The sequence below is a fragment of the Jaculus jaculus genome, chromosome 2, assembly GCF_020740685.1.
Source record: "Jaculus jaculus isolate mJacJac1 chromosome 2, mJacJac1.mat.Y.cur, whole genome shotgun sequence".
NCBI classification, from domain to species: Eukaryota; Metazoa; Chordata; class Mammalia; order Rodentia; family Dipodidae; genus Jaculus; species Jaculus jaculus.
In genome coordinates, this window is record NC_059103.1 from 41,013,462 (window position 1) to 41,039,588 (window position 26,127).

The 26,127-nt window shown below is 40.1% G+C and overlaps 1 protein-coding gene across 3 annotated transcripts in view; it reads left to right on the forward strand.

Moving 5' to 3' along the window:
• The window catches only part of Dym (dymeclin), a 522,785-nt gene that overhangs the window by 273,308 nt on the left and 223,350 nt on the right, over positions 1-26,127 (forward strand). The window contains exon 14 of one of the 3 annotated variants that reach the window (XM_045142835.1): positions 6,035-6,199. The exons of the other annotated variants lie outside the window; for them this stretch is intronic. Within the exon in view, the coding sequence (XP_044998770.1) occupies positions 6,035-6,199 (165 nt within the window). The remainder of the gene's footprint in view (positions 1-6,034; positions 6,200-26,127) is intronic. 3 annotated transcript variants of the gene reach the window in all.

The window sequence follows — 26,127 nt, forward strand, 5'->3', positions numbered from 1 at the left end:
TAAACAATATTCCATGGTAATTCCCTCCCTTCCCCTACTTTCCCCTTTGAAACTCCACTCTCCATAATATCCCCTCCCCCTCTCAATCAGTCTGTCTTTTATTTTGATGTTTCCCTCCTATTATGATGGTCTTGTGTAGGTATTGTCAGGCACTGTGAGGTCATGGATATCCAGACCATTTTGTGTTTGGAGGAACACGTTGTGAGGAGTCCTACCCTTCCTTTGGCTCTTATATTCTTTCTGCCACCTTTTCCGCAATGGGACCTGAACCTTGGAAGGTATGATAGAGATATTTCAGTGCTAAGCAGTCCTCTGTCACTTCTTCTCAGTATCATGATGCCAACTGAGTCATCCCAAGGTCTCTGCCATCTGAAAAGAGAAGATTCTCTAATGAAAAGTGAAAGTAACATTAATATAAGGGTCTGAACATTAAGAGAAGTGCTCACTGTTCAGTTTGATGAGCATAGTATATACACTTAGCCAGACAGCAGCAGACGTTACACCCCCTAGGGCTCATGACTAACCCTGTTGTAGGTTTTCAGTATCAGGCATATATTCCCTCCCATGGAGTGGGCCTCTAATTAAATTAGAGAGCAGTTGGTTTCCCCCATAACAGACATGCCACTATTACACCTGTTGGCTCATTTGGCCTAACTGGCCAAATTTGAGGCTTGCAGTGTCCACTGTTGAGTACCTTCACTGGTGATTCCTCTGTCTCCCATTGAACTGCATGTGGTGTAGCTTTTTCCAGCCTACTGTCAGCTGGTCTACATGGAGGAATTCAGCTCAGCTCCAGCAAGATTTTTCAGTGACCTTGCAGCCCAAGTATGTGGAGTCTTCAGCAATAGGGTCTTACCATCTCATCTATTCCTGATGGGAAACCAAGGGCCTTGACAATAGCCTGTAATACTTTGGGGGGTATCAGGGACTTCCCTGGCCAACAACTTATAGGAATGTATCCCATCCCTGGCACTGAAAATTTTCTAGTAACAATCTATGGCTACTGAGTGTTCCATTGTCCAAAAAAGTAGGTTTCCATATGACTTATTTATATCCTCTTAGGTTTTGATTCGCCCTCCCTCCACCTTTTCTTTCCTCAAATATCTTCCCCTGATCTCACTAAGGCCTTTTTACCCTCATTAATTTGTTCTTCTACTTACATATATACAATCCTATTAAGTACCCCCTCCCTTTCTGTTACCTTTATATCTCCTTTTTAGTTTACTGGCCTCTGCTACTGTTTTTTCTTCCTACTTACATAGAAGTCCAATCATTTGTAGCTATGATCCACATGTGAGAGAGAACATGTGATGTTTGGCTTTCTGAGCCTGGGTTAGTTCACTAAATATAATCCTTTCTAGATCCATCCATTTTCCTGCAAATTTCACAACTTTTCTTTATCACTGAGTAGTACTCCATTGTGTAAATGTGCCACATTTTCATTATCTGCTCATCAGTTGAGGGACACCTAGGCTGATTCCATTTCCTGCCTGTTGTGATTAAAGCAGCAATAAACATGGTTGAGCATGGCTGTCTCTAAGGTAGTGAGATGAATCCTTAGGATATATGCCTAGGAGTGGTATAGCTGGGTCATATTAGAACCAATTTTTTTTTTTTTTATTGGAATGACCATCCGTGTAGGTTTGTATAATTCCTCAGGATTAGATTTTTTGTCTCTACTATGGTCAATTTAGGAGATACATGGTGTCTGTTTTTCTCTTTCTTCTTTCTTTTGTTCATTCATTCATTTGTTCATTCTTTATTTTGGGGGAGCTGTTTTCAAGGTAGAGTTTTGCTCTAGCCAAGGCTGACCTGGAATTCACTATGTAGTCTTAGGGTGGCCTTGAACTCACAGCAATCCCCCTACCTCTGCATCCCAAGTGCTAAGATTAAAGGCATGCACCACCTCACCAGGTTTGTCCTTCTTTTCTTTCTTCCTTTCATCTTTTTCTTCTTTCTTCCTTCCATTTATTTTTATTTGAGAGAGAGAGAGAGAAAAAAAAAAACAGAGGGAGAGATAGAATTGGTGCACCAGGGCCTCAGCCATTGCATTCTAACTCCAGATGTTTGCACCACTTAGTGAGCATGTGTGACCTTACACTGGCTAACATGGGATATGGAGAGTCAAACATGGGTCCTTAGTTTTTGCAGACAAGCACCTTAACTGCTAAGCCATCTCTCCAGCCTGTTTGTCCCATTCTTTTTATTATTTATTTATTTGAGAGAAAGAAGAAGAGAGAATGGTTGCACCAAGGCCTCTAGCCACTGCAAACAAGCTCCAGATACATGCACCACCTTAAGCATCTGGCTTACATGGATTCTGGAGAATCAAACCAAGGTCCTTTGGCTTTGCAGGCAAGCATCTTAACCACTAAGCCATCTCTCCAGCCTGTGTTTGTCCCATTCTTTTTTTTTTAATTGTAAAATATATCATACATTTATTTTTTTATTATTATTAAGGAGAGAAAGAGGGTGGGGAGAATGAATTCCAGGGCCTTTATGTGCTGCAAATGAACTCATGATGAACATAACACTCTCTGGAGAATTATTACACATTGGTCACTGGGCTTTGCAGGCAATGCATTAATCACTGAGTAATTTTGCCAACCCCACAACTAACATTTTTATATGGGTAGTAGGGATCCAAAGTTACTCTCTCATGCTTGAATGGTATAGACTTTACCCAATTAACCATCTCCCAATTCCTTTAAAATATTTTTGATAATCAAATATCAGATATTATTCTTAAATTCATTATATCTTATGTCAATTACATACATTAACAATTGAATAACAGCTTGGCATAGTAGCACATGCTTTTAATTACACACAGAGAAAGCAGGGACAGATGTATCACTGTGAGTTGGGGGCTGGCCTTTGTATTAGTCAGGGTTCTCTGGAGAAACAGAACTGCTAGAATGAATTATTTTAAAAGGGGGATTTATTGGATTAGCTTATGGTAGTCCAATGGCAGTTGCAGGCCTGAGAATCACGGAACCTGATAGCTGCCCAGTCCACGTGGCCTCAGCAGTCCCAACCCGGCACTGCAGATGGTGCCAGAAAGCCTGGACGCTTCCTGAGGAGCCGCTGGGTTTTGATCCAAGCGGGTCTTCGGTTGATGCTGGTCTTCAGTCTGTGCTGGTCTTCAATCCATGTGTTTGTCCCATTCTTGATGATAGTATCAGTGGTGATCTCTTACTAAAGTGATAGAAAATTATTTTGTGGGTTTTTTTTTTAAAGTTTTTGTTGTTCTTTGATGGGCTAAGTAAGGCCCATCAAAGAATTTTCTACTTCAAGAGATTCATTCACCCTTCCTTGAATTATTCACTTCTTAACACTTTGTTTTAGCTAGGTTTTGTTGTCTGGTATCTGACATGTCCTCTAGGTTGTAAGCTCGGCAGCAGTAGGGATTTGTAAGTCCTCCTCATCTATCTTCAGGGCACAGTTCTGTGTGGAGTAGGTAGTAGATCATACTTGGCTGATTAGTTGGTTAAGTGAACAAATGGATTGTTCAGTTGTGAAAGTGTGTCCATTTCAAATCTTCCAATTTATTAGCTTTCTTTTGGACACAACATTTTAAAAATCACCTGTTACCCCCTTGGTGATAAGATTCTTCAAACATGGTTCTTGCAGACTAGTGTCCAGGTATAGCACTTGTGGCCACTCTTTTATTCTTTCATGTTGTCAGATTGATTTTTGCTTTTCCCTCTTCATACTTTAAGTGGCCTGAACTATAGCAACAGTAAACATGCTCTGACAGCAAAATGATAGTTTTTATGATTCCTCTTATTATTTTACTTTTTGTGACATAACTTCAAAAGTTTGAAGAAATTTAAAATGTTTAGTTCTCCAGTGTATTTTGCAGAATTAAAGTTTCTAGAGGTTAAATGCCCATTATTCTGAAACTGCAAATGACCAGACTGGAACTACCATCCAAGGTTTTTGGTTCCCATTTCCTTTGCCATCTTGTATGTTTTATTATTGCCTTCACAAAATTACAATACGATAAGGAGAAAATATTTTTCCTTTTTAAATTAAATGATTTTTATTTATGTGTTTATGTGTATATAAGTGTGTGTGTCATAGTGCATATGTAAAGTTCAGAGAACAGCCTCAAGGTGTCTCTTCTTTCCTTCACCTTCTGTTGAGACAGTATCTCTTTTCTTGTTTTGCCACCACATGTGCCAAATTAGGTAGCCCCTAGGTTCCCAGATTCTCCTGGCTCTGCCTCTTGTTGCTGAAGGTACATTGGGATAACAGATATGAGCACTACTTTGTGTCCACCTTTATATGGTTCTGAGGAATCTAACTTGGGTTGGCAGGTTTGCAAGCAAGCATCTTTAACCAGTTAGCCATCTCTCCAGCCTGAGGAAATATCTCTTGTCACTTTGTTTATCAAGTCAGATTTCATGTGGTTCACTAACTACCTTAGACTTTTCTTCCTGGAAGTATATTTTTATGAAGGCTTCTTTTATTAAGGAGTAGTTTTAGGTTCATTGCAAAATTGAGCAGAAATGTAGAGAGTACCCATACACCTCCTGTACCCCTCAATCTTCTCCACTGTCAGCAACCTCTGCTGCATGTGTTAAACTGATGAGCCTTTGTTGACGTGTTCCAAAGTCTGTAATATGGGTTCACTGGTGAACATTTGGGCTGGGGCAAACATATAGTGGACAGCATTCATTAGTAGAGTGAATACTTCGTTGCTCTAGGAATCCTCTCTACTGTGCCTATTCATCCTTCCCTTCCTCATAGCCCCTAGCAACCTCTCATCTTTATATTGATGCTGTAGTTTTGCTTTGTCTAGAAACCATAATATATAAACTGTATAGATTGACTCCTTTTGCTTAGTAATATACATTGAATTTTCTGTTTTTTCATGAGAGCTCTTTTTTTTTCTACGTTTGTTTTGTGTGGTGTGTGTATGAATGAGCAAACACATATCACAATGTGCATGTGAATGTCAGAGGACAGCCTCTATATTGGTCCTAGCCCTTTACTTTGAGGTGGGGCCCATGAGTAATCTTCCGGGGGAATTCATCCATCTCCTCCTGTCTTGCTGTAGGTGAACTGGGATTATAGTCACTGAGTATAACACAGCTTCCAGCTTTTATGTGAGTTTGGGGAAAGTTTATCTATTTGCCTACAGAAAAATATCTTTCTTGCTTTGAAGATTTTGCAAACATCCATGTTCAGGTTTGTTTGTAGTTTTTCGAAGTAGTGTTTCACTCTAGTACAGGCTGACCTGGAATTCAATTCTATAGTCTCAGGGTGGCCTCGAACTCATGATGATCCACATGTGCCACCACAGCCAGCACATGTACTGTTTTTTGTGTGTGTGTAAATTTTCAATGCCTCTCGACAAAGACAAAGGAGCATAATTCAGTTCTGGGTGGTACTGTAAGAATATATGGTTAGTTTGTAAGAAATGGACCAGTTGCCTTTGAAAGTGGCTATAATATTTTTAATTTTCCTCCACTAGGAGAGGGTGAGAGTTCCTCTTAGTCCCACCAGCATATCTTGTTACCACTGGTTTGGATTTTGGATATTCTAACTAATGAGTTAATAGTGGTATCTCATTTTTTAATTTACATTTCCCTAAGTATATATAATGGAGATCACCTTTTCATATGCTACTTTGCCATAGACTAGATCTTCTCCGGTGAGGTGTCTGTTCAGATGTTTAGCCCATTTTTTACTCTGTTTTCTTTTCTTGTTGTTTGTTTGTTTGTTTGTTTGTTTGTTTGTTTTTTGAGGTAGGGTCTCACTCTAGCTCAGCCTGACCTGGAATTTACTGTGTAGTCTCAGGGTGGCCTTGAACTCATGACAGTCCTTCTACTCTGCCTCCTGAGTGCTGGGACTAAAGGTGTGCACCACCATGCCCTGCTCTGTTTAATTTTTTATACTCTCAGATATTTTCTAGACACCATGTAGTGAAGATACATAGAAAGCTTTGACAACATAAAGACTGATATGTTTTTTCAAAGGCAAACACCTTTCTTTCTGTTTCTCTCCCTTTACCTTTGTCTTTCAGTTATACCTGCCGCCACTTGCGGAGATATGTGTATGTGTTGGACAAACTGTGTCTCCCCCACTCTCACTGTTCTACGCTTCAGCATTGCTTCTCGGCCCTCAGTGACAATGGAGAGGAACTCTTGTCTTTAACTTGCTCTCATATTCTCAGATCCTATGCTTCCAGGTTGTTAACCTCTGCTGTCATTTACTGCATGCTGCATGCTGTATGCTCTGCCACTGGTAACTGCATGCTCTAGCGCCAATTAAACAATAAAAGGGAACACTTATATTTGAAATCCTACTATTTAAAATAATGGCTGGGATTTGTTTCCTTACAAATGTCCTTTCATGAACTCTATATTTCATGGGAGAGAAAAGGCTTTCACAAACCATAGAAACTTTTTTAAGCCTCATCTACGTTTTGTTTTCTGTGGAAGTCCTTGCCTTAACTTATAGTAGTTGAAGTGTTCTGTCTAGTTTGTACACGGGTTAGTCTCTGCAGTTCCTTTGAGTTATGAAGGAATTTTGAGTCTCTTGGCTATGCAAGCATACCTGTGGGTTGGACTTCACACCTGGTCTGACCTGGACACATTCAATTGATCCTATTTGGATTTTGTGTTTCTTACTCATTTGCATACAAAGAAATTAAGCAGCATGGGCAAGTGTAGATTAAACATAATGCTGGTGGGAGGACTAAGCTATCAATCTTAAATGTCAGATAAAACCAACCCCTGCTATTTGGTGTACATCATGCTCCAAAATGGAGAGGCAGTATGACATCACTGTTTTGTGCTTTATACTTGGCCCTTTAAACACACATTTCTGCAAGTCAGAGAAGACATGCTGACTCTATACTGTTAGTTAGATGAGATAATTTAAGGCAATGTCATCAGTGCCTAATGATTCTAAGGAGAAGGAAAAAAACTCCATGACAACTTGAAACAGAAAATGGAAAAAAAATTATAATTAAAATAGACCTGTACAGATGCAGAAACACTCAAGCTCTGAACCATACATAGGAACTAAAAACACTTTGATGGTTAGGAAACAAAAAGCATGTGGCATCTAAATTGAGATATTTATTTATTTGCAAGCAGAAAGGGAGAGAGATAATATGAATGAATTGGCACACCAGGCCTCTAGCCACTGCAAACAAACTCCAGATTCATGTACTGGTTGTACATATGGCTCTTTGTGGGTACTGGGGAATTGGACCCCAGTCATTAGGCTTTAGTGGCAAATGCTTTAACTGCTGAGCCATCCTCCCTATCCCTTGATTGAAATTTTTTTCAAAGCCGGGCGTGGTGGCGCACACCTTTAATCCCAGCACTCGGGAGGCAGAGGTAGGAGGATTGCCGTGAGTTCAAGGCCATCCTGAGACTACAGAGTTAATTCCAGGTCAGCCTGGACCAGAGTGAGACCCTACCTCGAAAAACCAAAAAAAAAAAAAAAAAAAAAAAAAAACGGAAATTTTTTTTCAAAGAACCTGTCAAACTAAACTCTATTCACTTTCTGTTGGCTTAGTAAGTGAATGATACTTTTAGGATTTGGAGACAGAACTTGTCTGATTGCAGGGAATGGGAAAAGCTGCTGTTGATCATTGATCCTCTAAAATTTTTAGCATAATTGACCCTACTGTTTTTACTGTATACCAGTCAGAGCTCTCTTCAGAACTGATAAGAGGATGGATGGATGGGATGGGATGGGATGGATGGATGGGTGGGTGGATGAATGGATGGACAGACGGACAGGACAGGACAAACACCCACATGTACACACACATATGGAGGGAAGGAAGGAGGGAGAGAGGGAGAAAGAGAGAGAGAGAGAGATTATAGGGGCTAGGATATCTGTACAGAAAGTTGAAAGACAAGAAATTCAGGTAGACAGACATAGATGTTTTAGTTTTGAGTTTTATATTCATAGGCAGGAGTGTCTGTAGTTTGAAGATAGAATTCCTTCTTGCTTGGGAAATTCAATGATTAGTCAGATGAGTCCCACTGAAATTATACAAGGTAATCTACTTTCTTGAAGTCATCACGTATGCAAATAACTTCATGGCAACTCTAGACTAGTGTTGAACCAAAACCTGGCACCATAGCTCTTAGAGACAGCTCCACATTGCTGGGATGAACATCCAAACTAAGCATAGTTTGGGGAAGGAAGGGATTTATTTCAAGCTTACAGATCCACAGGGAAGTTCCATCAGTGGCAAAAGTTGCTTCCATACATCCAAGCAGAGTGAGACATCCAAATAGCAACCCAGAAAACAAAAGCAGCAAGCACAAAATCAGCAGCAACAGCAGGGACCCAGGCAGAGTTCAGACCTCTCTGCATACCTTTAGGCTGTAATTCAGATTTGTTTCCCATGACATCCCCCCCCCCCACCAAGCAAACTCGATTTTAATAAAATACCTAAGGCCTAGCCAAATTGAGCATAAAATTAACCATCACATGTACTACTCTATTTTTCTTTGCATGGGCTATATATGCCCTGTCAGACTAGTAGCCCCTTTGGAGTGAACACTCATTCTTACCTGTTAATCATACATATTACAGCTTCCTACATCTGGACGTTGCTAACCTTCAGTAATACTGTTGGCAGCAGTTTTACCCCTGCCATTTGTGACAGAGGCCATTGTCCACCTTCCTCCGAGATTATATTCCTCACCTTCACCCAACAGGATCAAGTGGAAAGGTCAAAGGGACATGGGTAAGACAGTGTCAGGACACAGAAGGTGTCAGTGCCCTATGACAAAAACTGTGCAGTTCTTCAGATCCCTAGAGTTACACCTGCATTCAGTTCTCTGCCAATATAGAATTCTATTTGTTTTCCACTTCTTCATTCAGTGCCCTTCCTTAGTTCCCTCAGCCCTTAGCTTTGATGCCTTTCTCTTGGTGCTTTCAGCTTTTCAATAACATGTTAACCCTCCAATTGAGGCATTTTGTTTCTCAATAGGAAACCTTCCTGAGGACTGAACCACCTTTATGATAATCTCTGTAATGAAATTCAGGCCCTGGTTTGTCCAGCTTGGTACCTGAGGAAATCTTGTGGGGCCAGGAAAGCTTTATAGTTTTTTTGAATGTTTGACTGTTCTTCAGCAGTCTTCATCTTCTCTCATCTCTCTGTTTAGCAGATGTGCTGTCTGGCAGGTTCCCATTCTGCTAGGTCCTGCCACTATCAGCACAGTGTGATACTTAGGGACATGAGCTCTGGAGTCAAACCCATTCCCCTGCCACCTGAAACAGTGCATAGGACAGGCCTCAGAAAGTGGACATGCTATGTGTAAAAGAAGGTTCTGTTCACCCTCTCATGCATCTGCAGTGACACATGATCAAGTGTATTTTAGTCTAGGCAGGGGAGATTTTCTTTTCTACAGGGGTACATTATACAGGACAAACTGAGCCAAAGTTGAGATGGAGCAACCACAGATCACATTATCAGGCTGTTTGGTTATATGCAAAGTGTTTATAATGTAATTGATTTCCTGGAGAGAAATATAAGCGTATTTCTTCAGGGGGAACTTTACCTTAGCCTAACACAAATTACTGCTATTCTAACTGACAGAAAGCTCAGATCTTCAGATGTTATGCCTACCTTCCAATAACTAACGCATTATTGGTTTTAGCTCTGTGCTTGATAGAAACACACAAATGTATAAATTTTGCTGCTGCTTTGTTTTTGAGGCAGGGTCTCACTCTCACCCAAGCTGACCTGGAACTCACTCTGTAGCTCTAGGCTGGCCTTAAACCCATGGTAGTTCCCCTACCTCAGCCTCCTGGGACTAAAGGCAGGCACCACCACACCCGGCTAAACTTTGCTTCTTATGAAAGTCCTTCAGGCTTTTGAAAATACCTGTCATGATGTACTTTACTTTTTATTCTTCAGCTCAAATATGTTTATTGCAGTCATTTCTTATAAGAAATGATGTTATTCAGTCTTTTATTATTTTCTTAGGTTGTCTATATTTGATAGTACTTGTCATAAAACCTGAATTGCATATAATATTTTGCTATAATATAATATTACAATATTATATAATATAAAAGTATTTTATAATACTTTATAGTTTAAAACTGTGGATTATGAATTGTGTTCATAATCTGTCCTTAGACAGGACTAATTTTTGAAAATGGGCCTGCTTTGGCTTATATAAAATTCTCAGATCCTTTTTGCACAAACAGACATCTCCCCGGGCTTGTGCACTTAATTATCTGAATGTAATTGCAGTGTACCTTACATTTATTCTCACTTAATGTGAGAAACCAGCATCTTTTTCTCCTTAGTCATAGTTCAAAAAATGTAGGCCTTTTGTACCTGGAAGCTCCCCTTGAGAGCATTGGTATCACCTCCTAAGCCATCACCTTAGCTAGAAATTAGATGTAGAAGTTTTAGTAACTGAGAATTTGAACACAGTAGTAATGACTGCATGAAGTCAAATGTGTTGCTTAGATTTCTATCTACTTTTCAGTTCTTAAGTTTTTAAAAAACATTTTATTCATTTTTATTTATTTATTTGAGAGCAACAGACAGAGAAAGCGGCAGATAAAGAGAGAGAGAATGGGTGTGCCAGGGCCTTCAGCCACTGCAAATGAACTACAGATGTGTGCGCCCCCTTGTGCATCTGGCTAACATGGATCCTGGGGAATCGAGCCTCGAACTGGGGTCCTTAGGCTTCACAGGCAAGTGCTAAACTACTAAGCCATCTCTCCAGCCCAAGTTCTTAAGTTTCATAGTGCAATGACAAATAATTTATGAGCAATCTGGAAAGTAAGGAAATATCCTTTTTCCTACCTTTGTAGTCGACTGTGGGATGTCTCCATTTTGCTGATGTCAGAAATTGTTGCTGGGCTAGGGTGATGGTTCAGTGAAAGACAATTACCACTCAAGTCTGAGTACATGAATTCACTACTTATCCCACCTAAAAATCTGGAAGATATGGCATGCTTCTGTCATCCTAGCACTCTGGCAGAGACAGGAGAATTTCCCAGGAACTTTGCCAAGCACAGCAAATAGAAAAACAGCAGAGTAAGATGGAGAGAAATCTGCCTCAAATGAGGTGAACTGTGAGGACAGACCCTAAAGTTGTCCTCTGATTGCCACATGCTCACCATGGTGTACATGTGCCTGCACTCTCACACATAAACACATACATGTGCACACACATACATGTGCACACATATATGTATATACATAAATAATTTTTAAAGTAAGGTTGGTTAATACCAGCATGTTTAAAATATGTGCATGTTTCTGAAATAACTGATTGATTTTGAGAGAGATAGAATGAGAATGAATAGGTACTCCATGGCCTCTTACCACTGAAAATGAACTCCAAGATGTACAAGCCACTCTGTGCATCTGGCCCTGTGTGAGTACTGAACAATTGAACCCAGGGCCAGCAGGCTTTGCAAATATGTGCTTTTAACCATTGAGAGTTCTCCCCAGCCCAAGTTTAGCATTGTAATTGGGCCAGAGGCATGAGAAATAAAGGGAGTTTAGTGCTGGTGATTTGACTGTAGTGTCAGTTTATTTGGGTTACTATTACGTTTGTTGCTCCTGATGTGACAGTGCTGAGAAAGAACCTCAGGAATGTTTTAAAAATATTTTCTGTCACATTCTAATATTTAAATGTTACATTTTTAACTTATAAACTTAAGCATGTTGGATAGTTAACACTTGGACCTGATCAGTCTTTCTTATTTTTGGTGTGGGGGGCAGGTCATAGAACTCTTCTAAACTCTATTAAAAATTATGAACATTTTGCCCAAAAGAAAGGAAAAATATTTACTTCTATATGTAGAGTCTTCAAAGACTTGATTTAGTTCATTATATAAGTCTCTATAAGAAAGGCCACCTCGTGACAATGGGTTGAACAGTAAGATTGAAGTTTACATCTCACATAAAATTCTGAACTGGTGTAGCAGCTCTTCCCCATAGAAGTTTGGGACTCAAAGTTCACCTCCCCTAATATTCCACCACCTCATCCAGAGTCTGCAGTGATTCACCATAAGTTATGTGTTCCAGACAACAGGATGGTGGAAGGAACAGAGGTTGGGTGTAAGTTTCCGTTTTTAAGAGTATCATGCATCCCTTTACACAACTTAGTCCTACCACTAGCCAGTGTGCACAGCAGGTAGAAATCAAGTCTGCAGCAGAGTGGCCATTTGACATACTCACGTCTCTTACTTGGTGGGAAGGGGAGAGTTATATGGGGCTGCTAATAACACTCATTCCTATCCTTGGTAATAGAATTAACAAATGCTTCCAGGGTAATTCCTCCTTTGCCAGGCAGCAAGAAGACAGAAAGATAGTCCTTGTCAACAACACCACCTTGTACTGTTGTGGTCATTACATAGAAAATAGTGATGTGTGCACTGATCTCCTGGAGAGGGCCTGAAATGGCCTCCCTCAAGTACATTAACTAACACCCAAGGTCACTGTTTGACTAGAACAGATGTAGAGTACACAAGCAGGAAGCTTAACATGTCAAAGCACACAGCATTCTAAGGCAGGAAATAGGATGGCTTGTCAAGGGCTGATTTACATATGGCATTACTACATTTTAAATTTTTTTAATTTATTTGAGAGAGAGAAGCAAAGTGAATATGGGCACACAAGGGCCTCCTGCCACTGAAAATAAACTCCAGATATATGTACAACTTCGTGCATCAGGCTTTACATGAGTAGTAGGGAATTGAACCCAGGCCTTCAGGCTTTAGAAGCAAACACTTTTAACCACTGAGCTATCTCTCCAGCCCTGGGTTATTTGGTTTTCATGTTGGTTTTTCTGGAGACTGGACTCTTTTCTGCAACTCACTTATGTGGCCTTGGATGGTTCCAACCTTCTTATCTCAGTTTCAATAGTTTTATTATATATGGCCAGTCACTTAAGGGCCACATACCAGGCCAGGACATTTTCTTTTTCTGCATATATGGTGTTCTATGTTTTAGCTAGTGTTTTTGAGCATGAGGTCCTCGGAGTGCATCTGAAGGAATTGCAGAGGAATGACTCGAGTTTAGGCAGTAGGCAATACAGGGCTGCTCGGATAGGGCAGAGCAGATAAAGTGGAGAAATCACTGAGTTTGGAAAACCATGATTGGATGACCTTGTCAAAATGATACAAGATGAATATTTCCACCTTGACTTAGTTTAGGACTTATATACCTTTACTTTTTTATCCTTATGAGTTTATAATTATAAGTAAGCACACTAGTAAATGATTTCTATATCTAAAGTGCAGCACTTTCAGATTTAGGAGTATTTTATGACCATTGAGTGCCATTTATACTGTGGTTTTAAAAAAAAAATCACATGTGGTACCATTTTGTTGCTTGCAAAAGATTGCATTGTCATTCTAAATGTAAGCTAATCTCTAATGAGTTTCCTCAAAACAGTTTTTTTAAATGGCTGGAATAGCCGGGCATGGTGGCACATGCCTTTTATCCCAGCACTTGGGAAGCAGAGGAAGGAGGATTACTGTGCCACCCTGAGACTCCACAGTGAATTCCAGATCAGCCTGGGCTAGAGTGAGACCCTACCTCGAAAAACCAAAATAATAAAAATTTAAAAAAATGGCTGGAATGATCTTGTCACAGTGTACCACTTACTAAGTCTGTAATGTGTAAATATTCGAAGTCATAGTAGTAATAACTTCTCATGCATCTGATCCTCCCTTAGTAATTCTGTTGTGGCTATGGGCTTCATTGATCTCAGTGCCACTTACTGTGAAATGAAATGTATTATCCCACTTAAACCATTATGGTTTCTGTTTGAATTACGTATTCACTCCTTGATCCTGTCATCAGGCTTCTTCCATGTTCTGTGATGTGGTATTCAGTCAGAGAGATTTACTGCTTTGCATTCTAGACAGTATAAGTCAAAATGGGACGAGCAAGTCCAGATCAGATAAGTTGGAAAGAAAGTAAAATAAGCCGTTTAATTTTTAGAAATCTTTGCTTGCTTCCCACCCTTCTGCCATTTCTTTTTAAGGCACTTTGTTTTAAATTAGAATTTAGTAAGACTTGTTTCTGGGCTGAGGACATGGTTCAATGGCTCAAAGTGCTTGTTTGCAAAGCCTGATGGCCTGTGTTTGACTCCCCAGTGCCCATTTAAACCAGATGCACAAAGTGGCACATACATCTGGAGGCAGTATGCAGTGACAAGAGGCTCTGGCATGTCCATATTCATTAATTTCCCCCCTCTTTCTTTATCTGTCTGACTTTTCCCTCGCTCCTTCTCTCTCTGCCAAAGAATTTTTTTTTTTTTTTAGAAAAAGATTTGTTCATAAGATCTTCTCTGCCAACCTAGCCTCTTCTTCTACCTGTATGTAGACTCTTACTTTGTGGGGTTTTTAAAGACAGGGTCTCAATATCCCAGGCTGGGCTCAAACTCTCTGTGTAGTCTTAGGTGATGTTGAGAGAGAAAGAGACAGAGAGGGGTGTTCATGCCTGTGTTTATATGTATTCATGTATGTGGATATAGTTGTACACACATTCATGTGGAGGCTGCATGTTGACATCAGGTGTCTTTCTCAATTGCTTTCCACATTATTTCTATTTTGAGACAGGGTCTAACAAGCCCTAAGGATCTTCCTGTCTTTGGAATTGTAGGCACTGTACCTGGCTTTTATGTGGGGTGCTGTGGATATGAACACAGGTCCTTACGATTGCATGCCAAGCACTTTAGCAATGGTGCCAGCTCAGACATTGAAGTTCTTGCCTCCACCTCTTGAATGCTGGGGATCAATCATATCCAGGGTTTCTTGCATGCCAAGCAAGCACTTGACCAACTGAGCCATGGCTCCAGCCCCAGGGGACTGATTTTCTAGGGCAAGAAATATATGTAGCCTTTAATTTTTATTTTATGTATTTTTTCTTTTAGTGCTAGAGTTGAACCTAGGGCCTTATAAATGCCAAGCCAGTACTCTACCACCCTATGTGCATGTTCTAAGCCAATTATCCCAAGCACCTGTTATGATACTTGGCTATCAGTAGGTACTGAGAATAATTTTAGGTTATTGGAATTAATGTTTTGTAGACTTGCTCAGTCTCATAATCACAACTTCTTCACCTTTTGTAGATGTAAGATGGTAGTCCAAGTACAGCAGCACCAAATTTCCAGGGCACCTCTTGAGATAGCATCAGTAGTTACGAGGGAGTCCAGAGTTCCATAAGTACAGTTTCCACAGGCAGGCATCAAACCTCCCTAGCAAAGGAAGACTCTTTAATTCTTCTGAAATATGTAAAATTGTATCTTTGGGGGGCTGGAGAGATGCCTTAGCAGTTAAGGCCTTTGCCTGCAGAGCCAAAGGACCTCGGTTCAATTCCCAGGACCCATGTGAGCCATATGCACAAGGAGGCGCATGTGTCTGGAATTCGTTTGCAGTGGCTGGAGGCCCTGGCACACCCATTCTTTCTCTCCCTCTCTCTACCTCTCTCTCTCAAATAAATAAAAAATAAAGTTTTTAAAAATTGTATCTTTTCCTCCCAGCAAAATATTTTACAAAATATTCCTTCCAGTCACTGGCTGGCTGGTAAATCATGATCAGCAAGGCAAAATCAACATGCTTTGAAATATACCACATTGAAAAGGAAGGGAAAAAAAGCAGGACCAGAGAGATGGCTCAGCGGTTAAGGTGCTTGCCTGCAAAGCCCAACAACCTGGGTTTGATTCCCCAGTACCCATTTAAAGACAGGTGCACAAAGTGACACATGCATCTGGAGTTATTTGCAGAGGCCCTGGCATGCATATTCATATTCATATTGATATCCTATCTCTGCTTTCTCCTTCCCTGTTTCTGTTTGCAAATAAAGAAAATTAAATTAAAAAAATTTGACTCTGGAAGCTGGAGAAATAACCGAGTCAGTAAACGCTTACCTCATGAGCATGGAGACCTGTGTTCAATCACCAATATCCTTGTAAAATGCTGGGTATGGTAGCATGCACCTGCGCTAGGGAGGATGTAACAGGAGAATCCCTGTGGCTTGCTGCTCAGCCAGTATAACCTAGTTGGTAAGCTCCAGGCCACTGAGAAAGTCTGCCCAAAGGAGGTGGACGGCATTCCTGAGGATGACACCCTGGTCTCTACACACAAGTGCACAGATATGCACAAGCATCCCCCCCCCCCACACACACACACACTCACATTTAAAGCCATGAACATTTACTGTGATACTTCTAGTTAAGATAGAAGTAAAACTATTTTATAATAAATTTACCTCTTCAAACTTAAATACAGAACTGAAAAAGTTTCAAAATCAAATAGTCCAGGGCTGGAGGGATGGCTTATCAGTTAAGGCTTGCTTGTTCCCTCCTTTCCTCCTTCCCTCCCTCCTTCTTTCTCTGTCAAATAAATAAATAATATTAAAAATAAACCAAACAACCCAAATATACTTCCTCCCCACATAAGTTTGCTCTGCTGTAAAAGCAGGACAAAATGAGCTTTAAGAAATATAGGGAAGAGCCGGGCATGGTGGTGTATGCCTTTATTTCCAGCACTCGGGAGGCAGAGGTAGGAGGATCGCCGTGAGTTCGAGGCCACCCTGAGACTCCATAGTGAATTCCAGGCCAGTCTGGGCTAGAGTGAAACCCTCCCTTGGGGAAAAAAAAAAAAAAAAAGAAAGAAAGATAGGGAAGAGAAATATAGCAGTGTATTTAAAAACTTTTGTTTATCTTGATTTTTAAATTTTATATTATTGTGTGTGGGCATGCATGTGCACATACATAAATGTGCACCAAAATCTCCTACTCCTGAAAACAAATGCTGCCCAGCTTTTTTCCTCCTCAAATACTTATTAGAGGATAGACATGGTAGGACCTCTTGCTGCTGCTTTACATGAGTACTGGGGAATCGAACCTGGGCTGCCAGGTTTTGCAAACAAGTGCTTTTAGCTGCTGAGCCAACTTTCCAGCCCTTATCCAGCTTTTCCTCCCAGTAAAATATTTTATCATCTCCCCAGCTCCTTATGTTGAGTTTTAGTCCTAACTTACCTAATAGAAAAACAAAAAAATCCAAAAACCCTATGCTACACCTGATTGGAAATGTTTAGAAAAGTAATCTCAATGTACTCTTTATAAGAATATTAATGAAATTTAATTAAGATAGTATTTAATTGTATCCAATATGAATGTTATACTTGCCTATCCTGAAAATCTACACTAAAAAATAAAAAGAAAGAAAGATGGGCTGGAGAGATGGCTTAGTGGTTAAGCACTTGCCTGTCAGGCCTAAGGACCCCAGTTCAAGGCTCGATTCCCCAGGACCCAAGTTAGCCAGATGCACAAGGGGTGCACGCATCTGGAGTTCGTTTGCAGTGGCTGGAAGCCCTGGTACGTCCATTCTCTTTCTCTCTATCTGCCTCTCTCTCTCTCTCTCTCTCTCTCTCTCTCTCACACACACACACACACACACACACAAATAAATAAATAAAAATGGACAAAAACTTTTTTAAAAAAAGAAAGATAAAAGACAGTAAGTTGTATTACACAACTTACCTTCCAGAGGAAAGAAATTTAGATGATTAAAATATACTAGAAGGCACCCACTAACAGAGTAAATTTCTGTTCTGTGAGAATGTCATGCAGATATGACATGTGTAAACAAAATTAGAAAGGAACAATGTGAAATTTACATTTCATTTTAAAATATAGTAGGGACTGAGAAGATGGTCCAGCAGGTAGAGGTGCTAGCTTGCAAAGCCAACCAGCCCAGGTTCAGCGCCCAAGCTGCCCACATACACTGTCGTCTTGTATTTATTTGCAGTGGTGAGAGTCTCTGGCAATACCATATATACATGCAAATAAGAAACTAACAATTTTTAAAAATGGCAGTAGATCTTCTTTTACTCCAAGTGCTTCCTTCTTCCCTGGTTAAATAGACACTCCAGGGCTGAAGAGATGGCTCAGCAGTTCAGTGCTGCATAAGCATGAGTTCCTGAGGGGTCATGAGTGTGCCCATGTTCAAGTCTCCAGAGTGCATGAAATAGCTGAAGGTAGCCATGCATGTCTGTAACCTCAGTCTTGTGGGGAGTGGAGACCAGAAAACCTCTTTGGGGCTTATGAACAGCAAAATCTGGAATCAGTAAGAGACTATGTCACAAGGAAAAGCAGGCAGGTGAGAGATGGAGGGAAATACCAGCATTCTCCTCTGGCCACTGTAGGTGAACCCACAGGGTATCACATCAGTTCATACATGCGCATGCAACAAACACCACACCATAAATAAAGAAAGAAAAGACACTCCTGTCTTAGTTGGTGTACCTGTGGGTGTATAGGTGTGGCCAGAGCACTCTAATAAATTACATTTTCTCATGTGAATAGAGGATTGGAGTAGATATAAAATTCCCCATGTTGAATGCTCCTCCCCTGGGGCTGCCATTTGCAGGGAATTTCATGTACATATTCAGACATGCAGACTTGCACAACTACTTATTATAGAAATATTCTTGGTTGCTAAATGTCTAACAGACTTAAACATACAGGGTTCCCGTATATGGAAAAAAAGTAATTCCACCCACTCTCCATGCCTTGGCATGTCATGATGCCAGCCCTTAACATTTATTTGACTTTCAGAATTTAAATAGGCAGTGATGTAAATCAGAAGTTAATGTTTCACCTACTGGCACCAAGTACCTAAATCACCACATGTGTGATGAAGTAGGTAAACCCTTTTCAATTTGGGTACAGAATGGAAGAGGCATTTATTCTAATTCGGCCCACTAAGTTATATGGACAACAAGATGATTTATTTCTGTGTTGCAAAAGCTGAGGGAGCAGAGAGAATGCAGAGAAGTGGCTTGGCAGAGAGATCACACAAGCTGAAAGTAGAATCCAAGTCTTTCTAAAGTCCCTGTACCGATCAGAGCTTCATCTTATTGAATGTCACAGTGTTATAACAAAGATAAATGTATCTTACCACACGTGCTTTCTCCATAGAATGCTGCTTCTATTTTCAGAAAATTCATGTTTTGAGATTTTAATATTTTAGTTCTGTTCTGTTACATTTTTCAATCTCTATTTTATAATTTTGAGCTGAAATGAGAACTGGAGTATTACTTTGGCATTTCCATGTGCATTCTTATATTGATCATAAACTGGAATGAGATATGTTCCAGGGGGTCACTTGTTTAGCACAAATCAGTTGTCTGTAAGAGCCAGTCCATTAAAAATTAATTTTGGGCTGGAGAGATGGCTTAGCGGTTAAGCGCTTGCCTGTGAAGCCTAAGGACCCCGGTTCGAGGCTCGGTTCCCCAGGTCCCACGTTAACCAGATGCACAAGGGGGCGCACGCGTCTGGAGTTCGTTTGCAGAGGCTGGAAGCCTTGACGCGCCCATTCCCTCTATCTGTCTTTCTCTCTGAGTCTGTCGCTCTCAAATAAATAAATTAATTAATTAAAAAATTAATTTTGAAATAATCTTTAGATATATATGGATTATTAAAGGTTGCATATTAGAGCATGCATATACTTTCTTTGCTTAGCAATGTTAGTAGCTAATATTTACTGAGTTTTTACTCTAGCAGTGTTCCAGTTACTAGCTAATTTTGTTTTAATCTTCAAAATCACTCCATATGGCCTTATTATTCCCATTTTATCAGTAAGGATATTGACACATAGAGTGATTAAATAACTTGCCAGCAGTTAGAAAAGTAAGTATTGAAATTCAAATACTCTAGCTCCAAAAGCCATATTTTTAGTATTATAATGCCTTTTACACCTTTTATCATAGTATCTATGCCCTTAAGATCACCTCAACCTACCTTGAAACCCACTCAATCCTATTTACTTGACCACCATGCATCTATATACAACCTGTACAAACAAACCACATTGTGTCTAAGTCATTGAACAACTTGTGTTCTGTATACATACACAGTTTCACTTGAGTGTGTGGATATGAACCTAGGAAGGTCCAAAATTGGACTGCAGACTATGGAAACAGATAATGAAGGGGAAGTCAGTACTATCTTTCAGTTCTTTAAAAGTCTGTTTACTACTTACTCTAGTTTTTGCTCTGTATACATGCACTACTACCTGCTTTCCAAAGCTGCTGCTCCTTGGAAAGTTTCATAGTGTTATGTACCAATTGTCCACGTTTGAATTTAATGTTTTATTTTTTTCTTCTCAAATTAGTGGTAGAGTGGATATAAGATACTCATGTGTTTTATGTGTGTGTGCATGTGTGTTTGAGTAAATCAGTTACTAACTGAATAGAATCTGGAATGGTGACTAATAAGCTTGTCAGTTTCTTATAGTTTTTGTTTAAAGATAGCTGTATTATTACTGTCACTGAAAGTTAAGCAGGTCACCAGAAGAAGCTGTTAGAGAAACTTAACATTTATTCTTATTGTACCTCATGTTGGTAATATTATTTTCCTATTTGCATTTGCTTTCAACTAGCAGCTATAAACTTATAAATTATAAACCAATAGGTTACAATTCCTATTATTTTCCTCCTGGAAGCCATATGAACTCAACACGTGAGCTATAGCTTCACATTCAGTGGTCTTGGCTTTGGGAACCTGGGCAGAAAATGAGCAGTTTGTGTCTGGCTTAGGTGGCTCCACTAGGGCTCATGTAATCTACTTTATCCTGAACTTCTCAGATCTTGCTTAAAGGTAGCAGCAGAGCTACAGTGGCATTTGGTGTCTTTTCTGCAAAATGTTAGGAAGTAAAATTCGTGTTGGGAGCACACTATGTAAGAACAATAGAGATACAGTGGTTTGGCAATAATTTACCAGATATTCCCACTTCTTGCTACTGCTGCTGCTGGCAGTGAGTTATCAGCTATGGGTCAGAGCTAAACTACAGGAGCCAGGCTACATGAAGGTCAAGACCTCGTCCAAAATAATGGGGAGATGAACAGCAGGTCCAAGGAGGCAAACAGGCAGATGGCATAAAGCAGGTAAATAGGCAGCATCAGCAGTGGGAATGGACCCACGCTGAAGCCCTGGGAACAGTCAGGAGTTCCTTGATGCACATACCACACCATGTGGTCAGACCTGTTGTCATGCAGTGGAAGGTATCCACTTCTTTATGGAGACCAGGTGAGAGATTTATACCCTTTTCTTGGTCCAATAAGTTTTGGGGCTTGGTTTTCCTGATATAATTTCAATGTGCTCCTGTAATTCCAATTCACACCAATAAATTTATAGGGTAGCATCATTTCTACTCTTAGGAATAAGTCATATATTACTTTATACCACACAGGTGGGTGCTGGATGGACGGATATTCACATGTCCACTCAGGTTCAGAATCATCCTCCATTCTCAACATGAAGTACCTTATGATAAGGAATAGTGTAAAAAGCTTCCCCCCCCCAGACACACACACACACACACACACACACACACACACACACACACACACACACACACTATGTGGAGTAACTTCCAGCAGGGCATAACATGATCTCTACAGTTAATAATGAACCTAAAAATCAGTGCATAAAAAGCTGTATTTGTTCATAATCAGTTAGAAAAGTATGTCTAAGGAAGACTTTTCCTAGTTTAGCTAATTGTATGAAACCACTGAATTCCTCTTAGAGTCTTTAAATAGATGAATCAGAGGACACACTCATGATCAAATCTCATCAATACTGCTCAGAGGCCAATCATCTATTCTCGGCTGCTTCCCTCATGCTGTTTTCCCATCTCACACACTGTATTACAATTGTCTCTTTTAAGGAAGGAAAAGAACTTCCATTTTCCTTAGCTTGAAAATATTTGTTCTGAAGAGTCACTGTCTTTTAATTTCTGTGTCTGGCACTAAAAAAATACAAAAGGTGTCCAGACTACCAAATTTTGCATAACATTTAGTGTGACTATTGCAGGGGTTTGCACACTTCCTGTTACCATGCTTTAGAGAAATTTTATTTTACTCTCTAGACTATCCTTTCCTCTTATGAACATAATACTGAGAATAACATGTTTGTACATTGAATATATACATACTAAGAACTTGGGCTACTGACCTGGAGAGATGGCTCAGCAGTTAAGTGCATTTCTTGCACAGACATGAAGACCTGAGGAGACCTGAGACCACCAATTTGAATATCCAAATCCCATGTAAACAGCTGGGCGGGGTCACTTATACCTGTAACCTCAGTCCCATGGAAAGCAGAGACTGGAGAATCATTGAAGCCCTGCAAGCTCTGGAGTCAGTAGAGAAGACTCCAGCTTAAAACAAGACTGGGCAGAAGAGCAATAGAGCAGAACACCCAGTGTTCCGCTGTGGCCACTGCAGGCAGTTGTCCCCCACCACATGGGAAAGTACATGGTGCCAATACCACACACATATACACACACCCCAAAAAGTGTAATAATAATAATGATGATGATGATGATGATAATTAGGGTGGTGATAGTGGTAGCAGTAATAGTAAATACCCTGTGCTTTCACTGAAAGATGATCTGCTTGAGCACAGCACCAACTAGACGGCCTTGGCTACAGGCTTGGAGATATCACTCACTCTGGCCCGTGCCTTTTGGCTTCTGTGCTTTGCTTCTGTTGATCTGCTTGCCCACGTGCTTGTTAGTCTGTCATTTCTGGGCTTAGTTCATTGTTTCAGAGGTAGGATAGATTGCTTGTGTTTTAAACTGCTTTGGGGCAAGATATATAGCATATGTCATCAAATGCCTCTCTGGTATTATACCACTTAGAAATCTGACCAGAAGTACAAAAGTAAACTTACGTTGCCTTGGAAAAACAAAGCAGCTGTGCCCACATTCTTGAGGGAGTTCTTCACTTTCAGAGAGCCAGAGCTTAGGGCTCTCACTGTTCCTCTTGTCTGTGGCGCACACTACCCACTGACAAAGGTGCTATACCACCTGCCTTTACCAGGCTTTAGGAGACAGACTGACTAATTCCATTCCCCATTTGGATGACTTGCACCTCCCATCTTTTCTGAGTCTTTTCTTTAAATGTGAGCAAGTCAGTGTGGTTTTCATTTGTAATTCCTTTTATGGTCAGAATGATGGTGGCTTTGCTCTGCTGTGGTAAGGCTACTACCCCAAGAGCAAAAAGGAACCATTTCTTATTCCTTCGCATCCTCTAGTGTGTTTGTATTCCTGGACTTGAAGTTGTTGTCCCATGTACTTTTTATGTATCTGGTTATATACTTAGTTGAGCTGTGTTGTTGAATTTCAGGAATGAAGGGAGATCAATAGACAGTATTCGCAGAGGACTGAGCAGCATCTTTCCCAGTATGTGCTGTTTAGCATAATGGTACTGTATGCATTACCATGTCATCATTCTGAATCCTGTCTTATGTGGCATTCTCTGATTTTGAGCATTTAGAAAAGCTGGGTTTTCCAAAGACATGTACTCAAAGGAGATTTCTTCTCGTGACCTGTATTTATATAAATGCAATAATTATTTCCCAGTCCAATAATGTTTATTTTTCAGATATTTAAGGAGAATTCAGTTTTATTATTTTAGGTATATTACCTCATTAAAAATATCTTTTTGAAGTTGTCCTATCTTAACTTTGAATTTTAATGCATTGTGTTTTTTTAAACAAAAAATGATGTTCAAAAACTATAGTACTATATAGAAGTAATTACCATTTTTTATTTAATGTACAACTCTCCTGAAAAATAGAACATGCTGGACCACTTGTGGTGGTACATGGCTATAGTCTCAGCACTCAGGAGGCAGAAGCAGGATTGCCATAAATTTGAGGCCAGCCTAGTCTACATGGTGAATTCTGGGCCAGCCTGGGTTACATAGCATGACACTGTCTCAGTCCAACAACAGACCATAGCATAGCATGTTCATAACATACTATTGGAACAGCTAGTGTCTAGTTCATTATACTAATTTACCAAATGTGCTCCTTGGCCTCAATAAGATGCCTTCCCAAATGTGTCGTTTGCTCTTCTGACTTTTTTCTTTGTAAATATCACTGGTCTGATTGTCAGTGTGAGCAGAGGCTCAGAGGTAATTTTCAGAATTGAACAAGTTGTAGGTAACAGGATCAGGGTGAGACCAGAGTGCTCTTTCACCTGTGTTCCCTGTGGCATTTTTTAGATTGTGTAGTCCGGTGAATATAATCTGTCTTTTTAAGTTAAAAGTACATTTGTCCTTGTATTCCATATACATTCTGAATACTTATATATTTTTTTTTTTTCCGAGGTAGAGTCTTGCTCTAGCCCAGACCAACCTACACCTCACTCTGTAGTTCCAGGCTGGCTTCAAACTTACAGCAGTCCTCCTACCTCTGCTGAGATTAAAGGCGTGCTCCACAACACTCAGCTATACATATACATTCTACATACATTCTGTTATCCTTGTATTCTCTGAGAAGAGCTGGATTTTTCTTTCAGCAGAGCTCTTCTGAATTGTGCATTCCTTTGGTAAATAGATGTCGGCTTACCTGAAATCCCAAGCTTTGAGCTATAAAGCTTGTAGGGACTTAGTCACTTGGATATGAGAGAATGTGGTAAGCCATATCATAGAGAAATAAATTGAACATTCAAGTGTTATTTGAAACATTTCAGATTTGAGCCTGAAGAATTAGTCTGAAGGATTTAGTTCATAAATAGGATAGGTGGGTGGTTAAATGATTTCAGGTAGGCTTCCCTGATGAAAGTGACTTTAAAACAGTGATTGGAGGACAGACACTTGGAGGGTTAGTAGCTTTGTTCCAAGCGTAGGGGTGGCATGAAAGGAGATACAGGCAAGAGTGGGCGAGAGAGACAAAGGATTCATTTAGGAGAAAAGAATAGGGAATGGGACAGGACGTGGGAGGAGATGAGATCAGACCTAGGAATTGGAAGAGTTGTGGAGCCATCTGAAGGTAAGAGGAGAGTTGTGAGTCAAACATGGAGAACCAGTAGTCTGATTAGGAGATGTATGATGAACTTAATCCGCCACCCTTCCAAAGAAAATGCTAGCTGTTTGTAAGTTTCATTGTCTGATGAGAAAAACAGAGAGTAGAAAACAAAGACAGAAATGACTGTTAAATCAGTGATCATGTGGCTTGTCTATATCAGGTCACTGCAAGACTATTACAGTGGGAACTTTGTTTAGTAGTTAAATGGAAACAAACTGCACAAACTAAGACTGTCCTGGGCCAATCAGGGCATGTGGTTGTCCACTGTTACTAAATTACTTAGACTTCACTAATAAATTAGAAAGAGAAAAAAATTAATCCTGACTATTGAAAGTGACACATCATGATAGGGTCTCACTGTAGATCAAGCTGACCTGAAATTCACGCTGTAGTCTCAGGGTGCTTTCCGACTCTTGCCGATCCTCCTATCTCTGCCTCCTGAGACCTGGACTAAAGAGAGACCCTACCTAAAAACAAAACTTTAAATGCTACTATGGTTATTTTTCTTACTATTACTGTAACAATGGTCACTATGTATTGGTGACTAACATACTTTTTAAAAATATGTTTTATTTATTTATTGGAGAGAGAGGCAGATAGAGAGAATGGGCCCACCAGGGCCTCCAGCCACTACAAACGAACTCCAGATGCATTCTTGTGGCTTTTAGCACTCCTTTTCTCTGTCTAGACCTTTCTTCTCAAAAGTAGACAGATTGTCACGGCTATGTAACAAACGATTGAACATGTTAACTCCCATGTTGTGTTCCATTGAGTCTGAAAGACGCATTGTTTTTTTTTTTTTTTACAAGTTCAGAACCTGTCTGCAGCAGGTAGCTTGTGTTGTTGCTGTGATAGCTAAATGAATCAACTACTTAAGTTCATGTTCTCAACAAGAAAGGTGAAACTTTGTTGGGCCTGGGACTTGGCAAATGAAAATATGATGTAACTTAGATCTTTTAAAGTTTAAATAATGATGGAGAGAGATTCCTGATATTCTCAGTCGTTCAACTTGAACACGTCCTTTGGACCACTGGCATTTCTGATTCCTTTTTCCTGAAATGGTCTTTCCCTAGCTCTCTGCATGATGTACAACCTCACCTTCTTCCAACTTTTGCTTGTATGTCTCCTCAGTGAAGCTTTTTCTCACCACCAATCCAGTGCCAACGCCTCCTCCTGGCATAGCCATTCTCTCCTTAGCCTTATTTTTATGATTTCATAGAGGGTAGTTCTCTCCAAAGCACTGTGATAGTTCTCCATAGCTCTGAGACAGGTATAG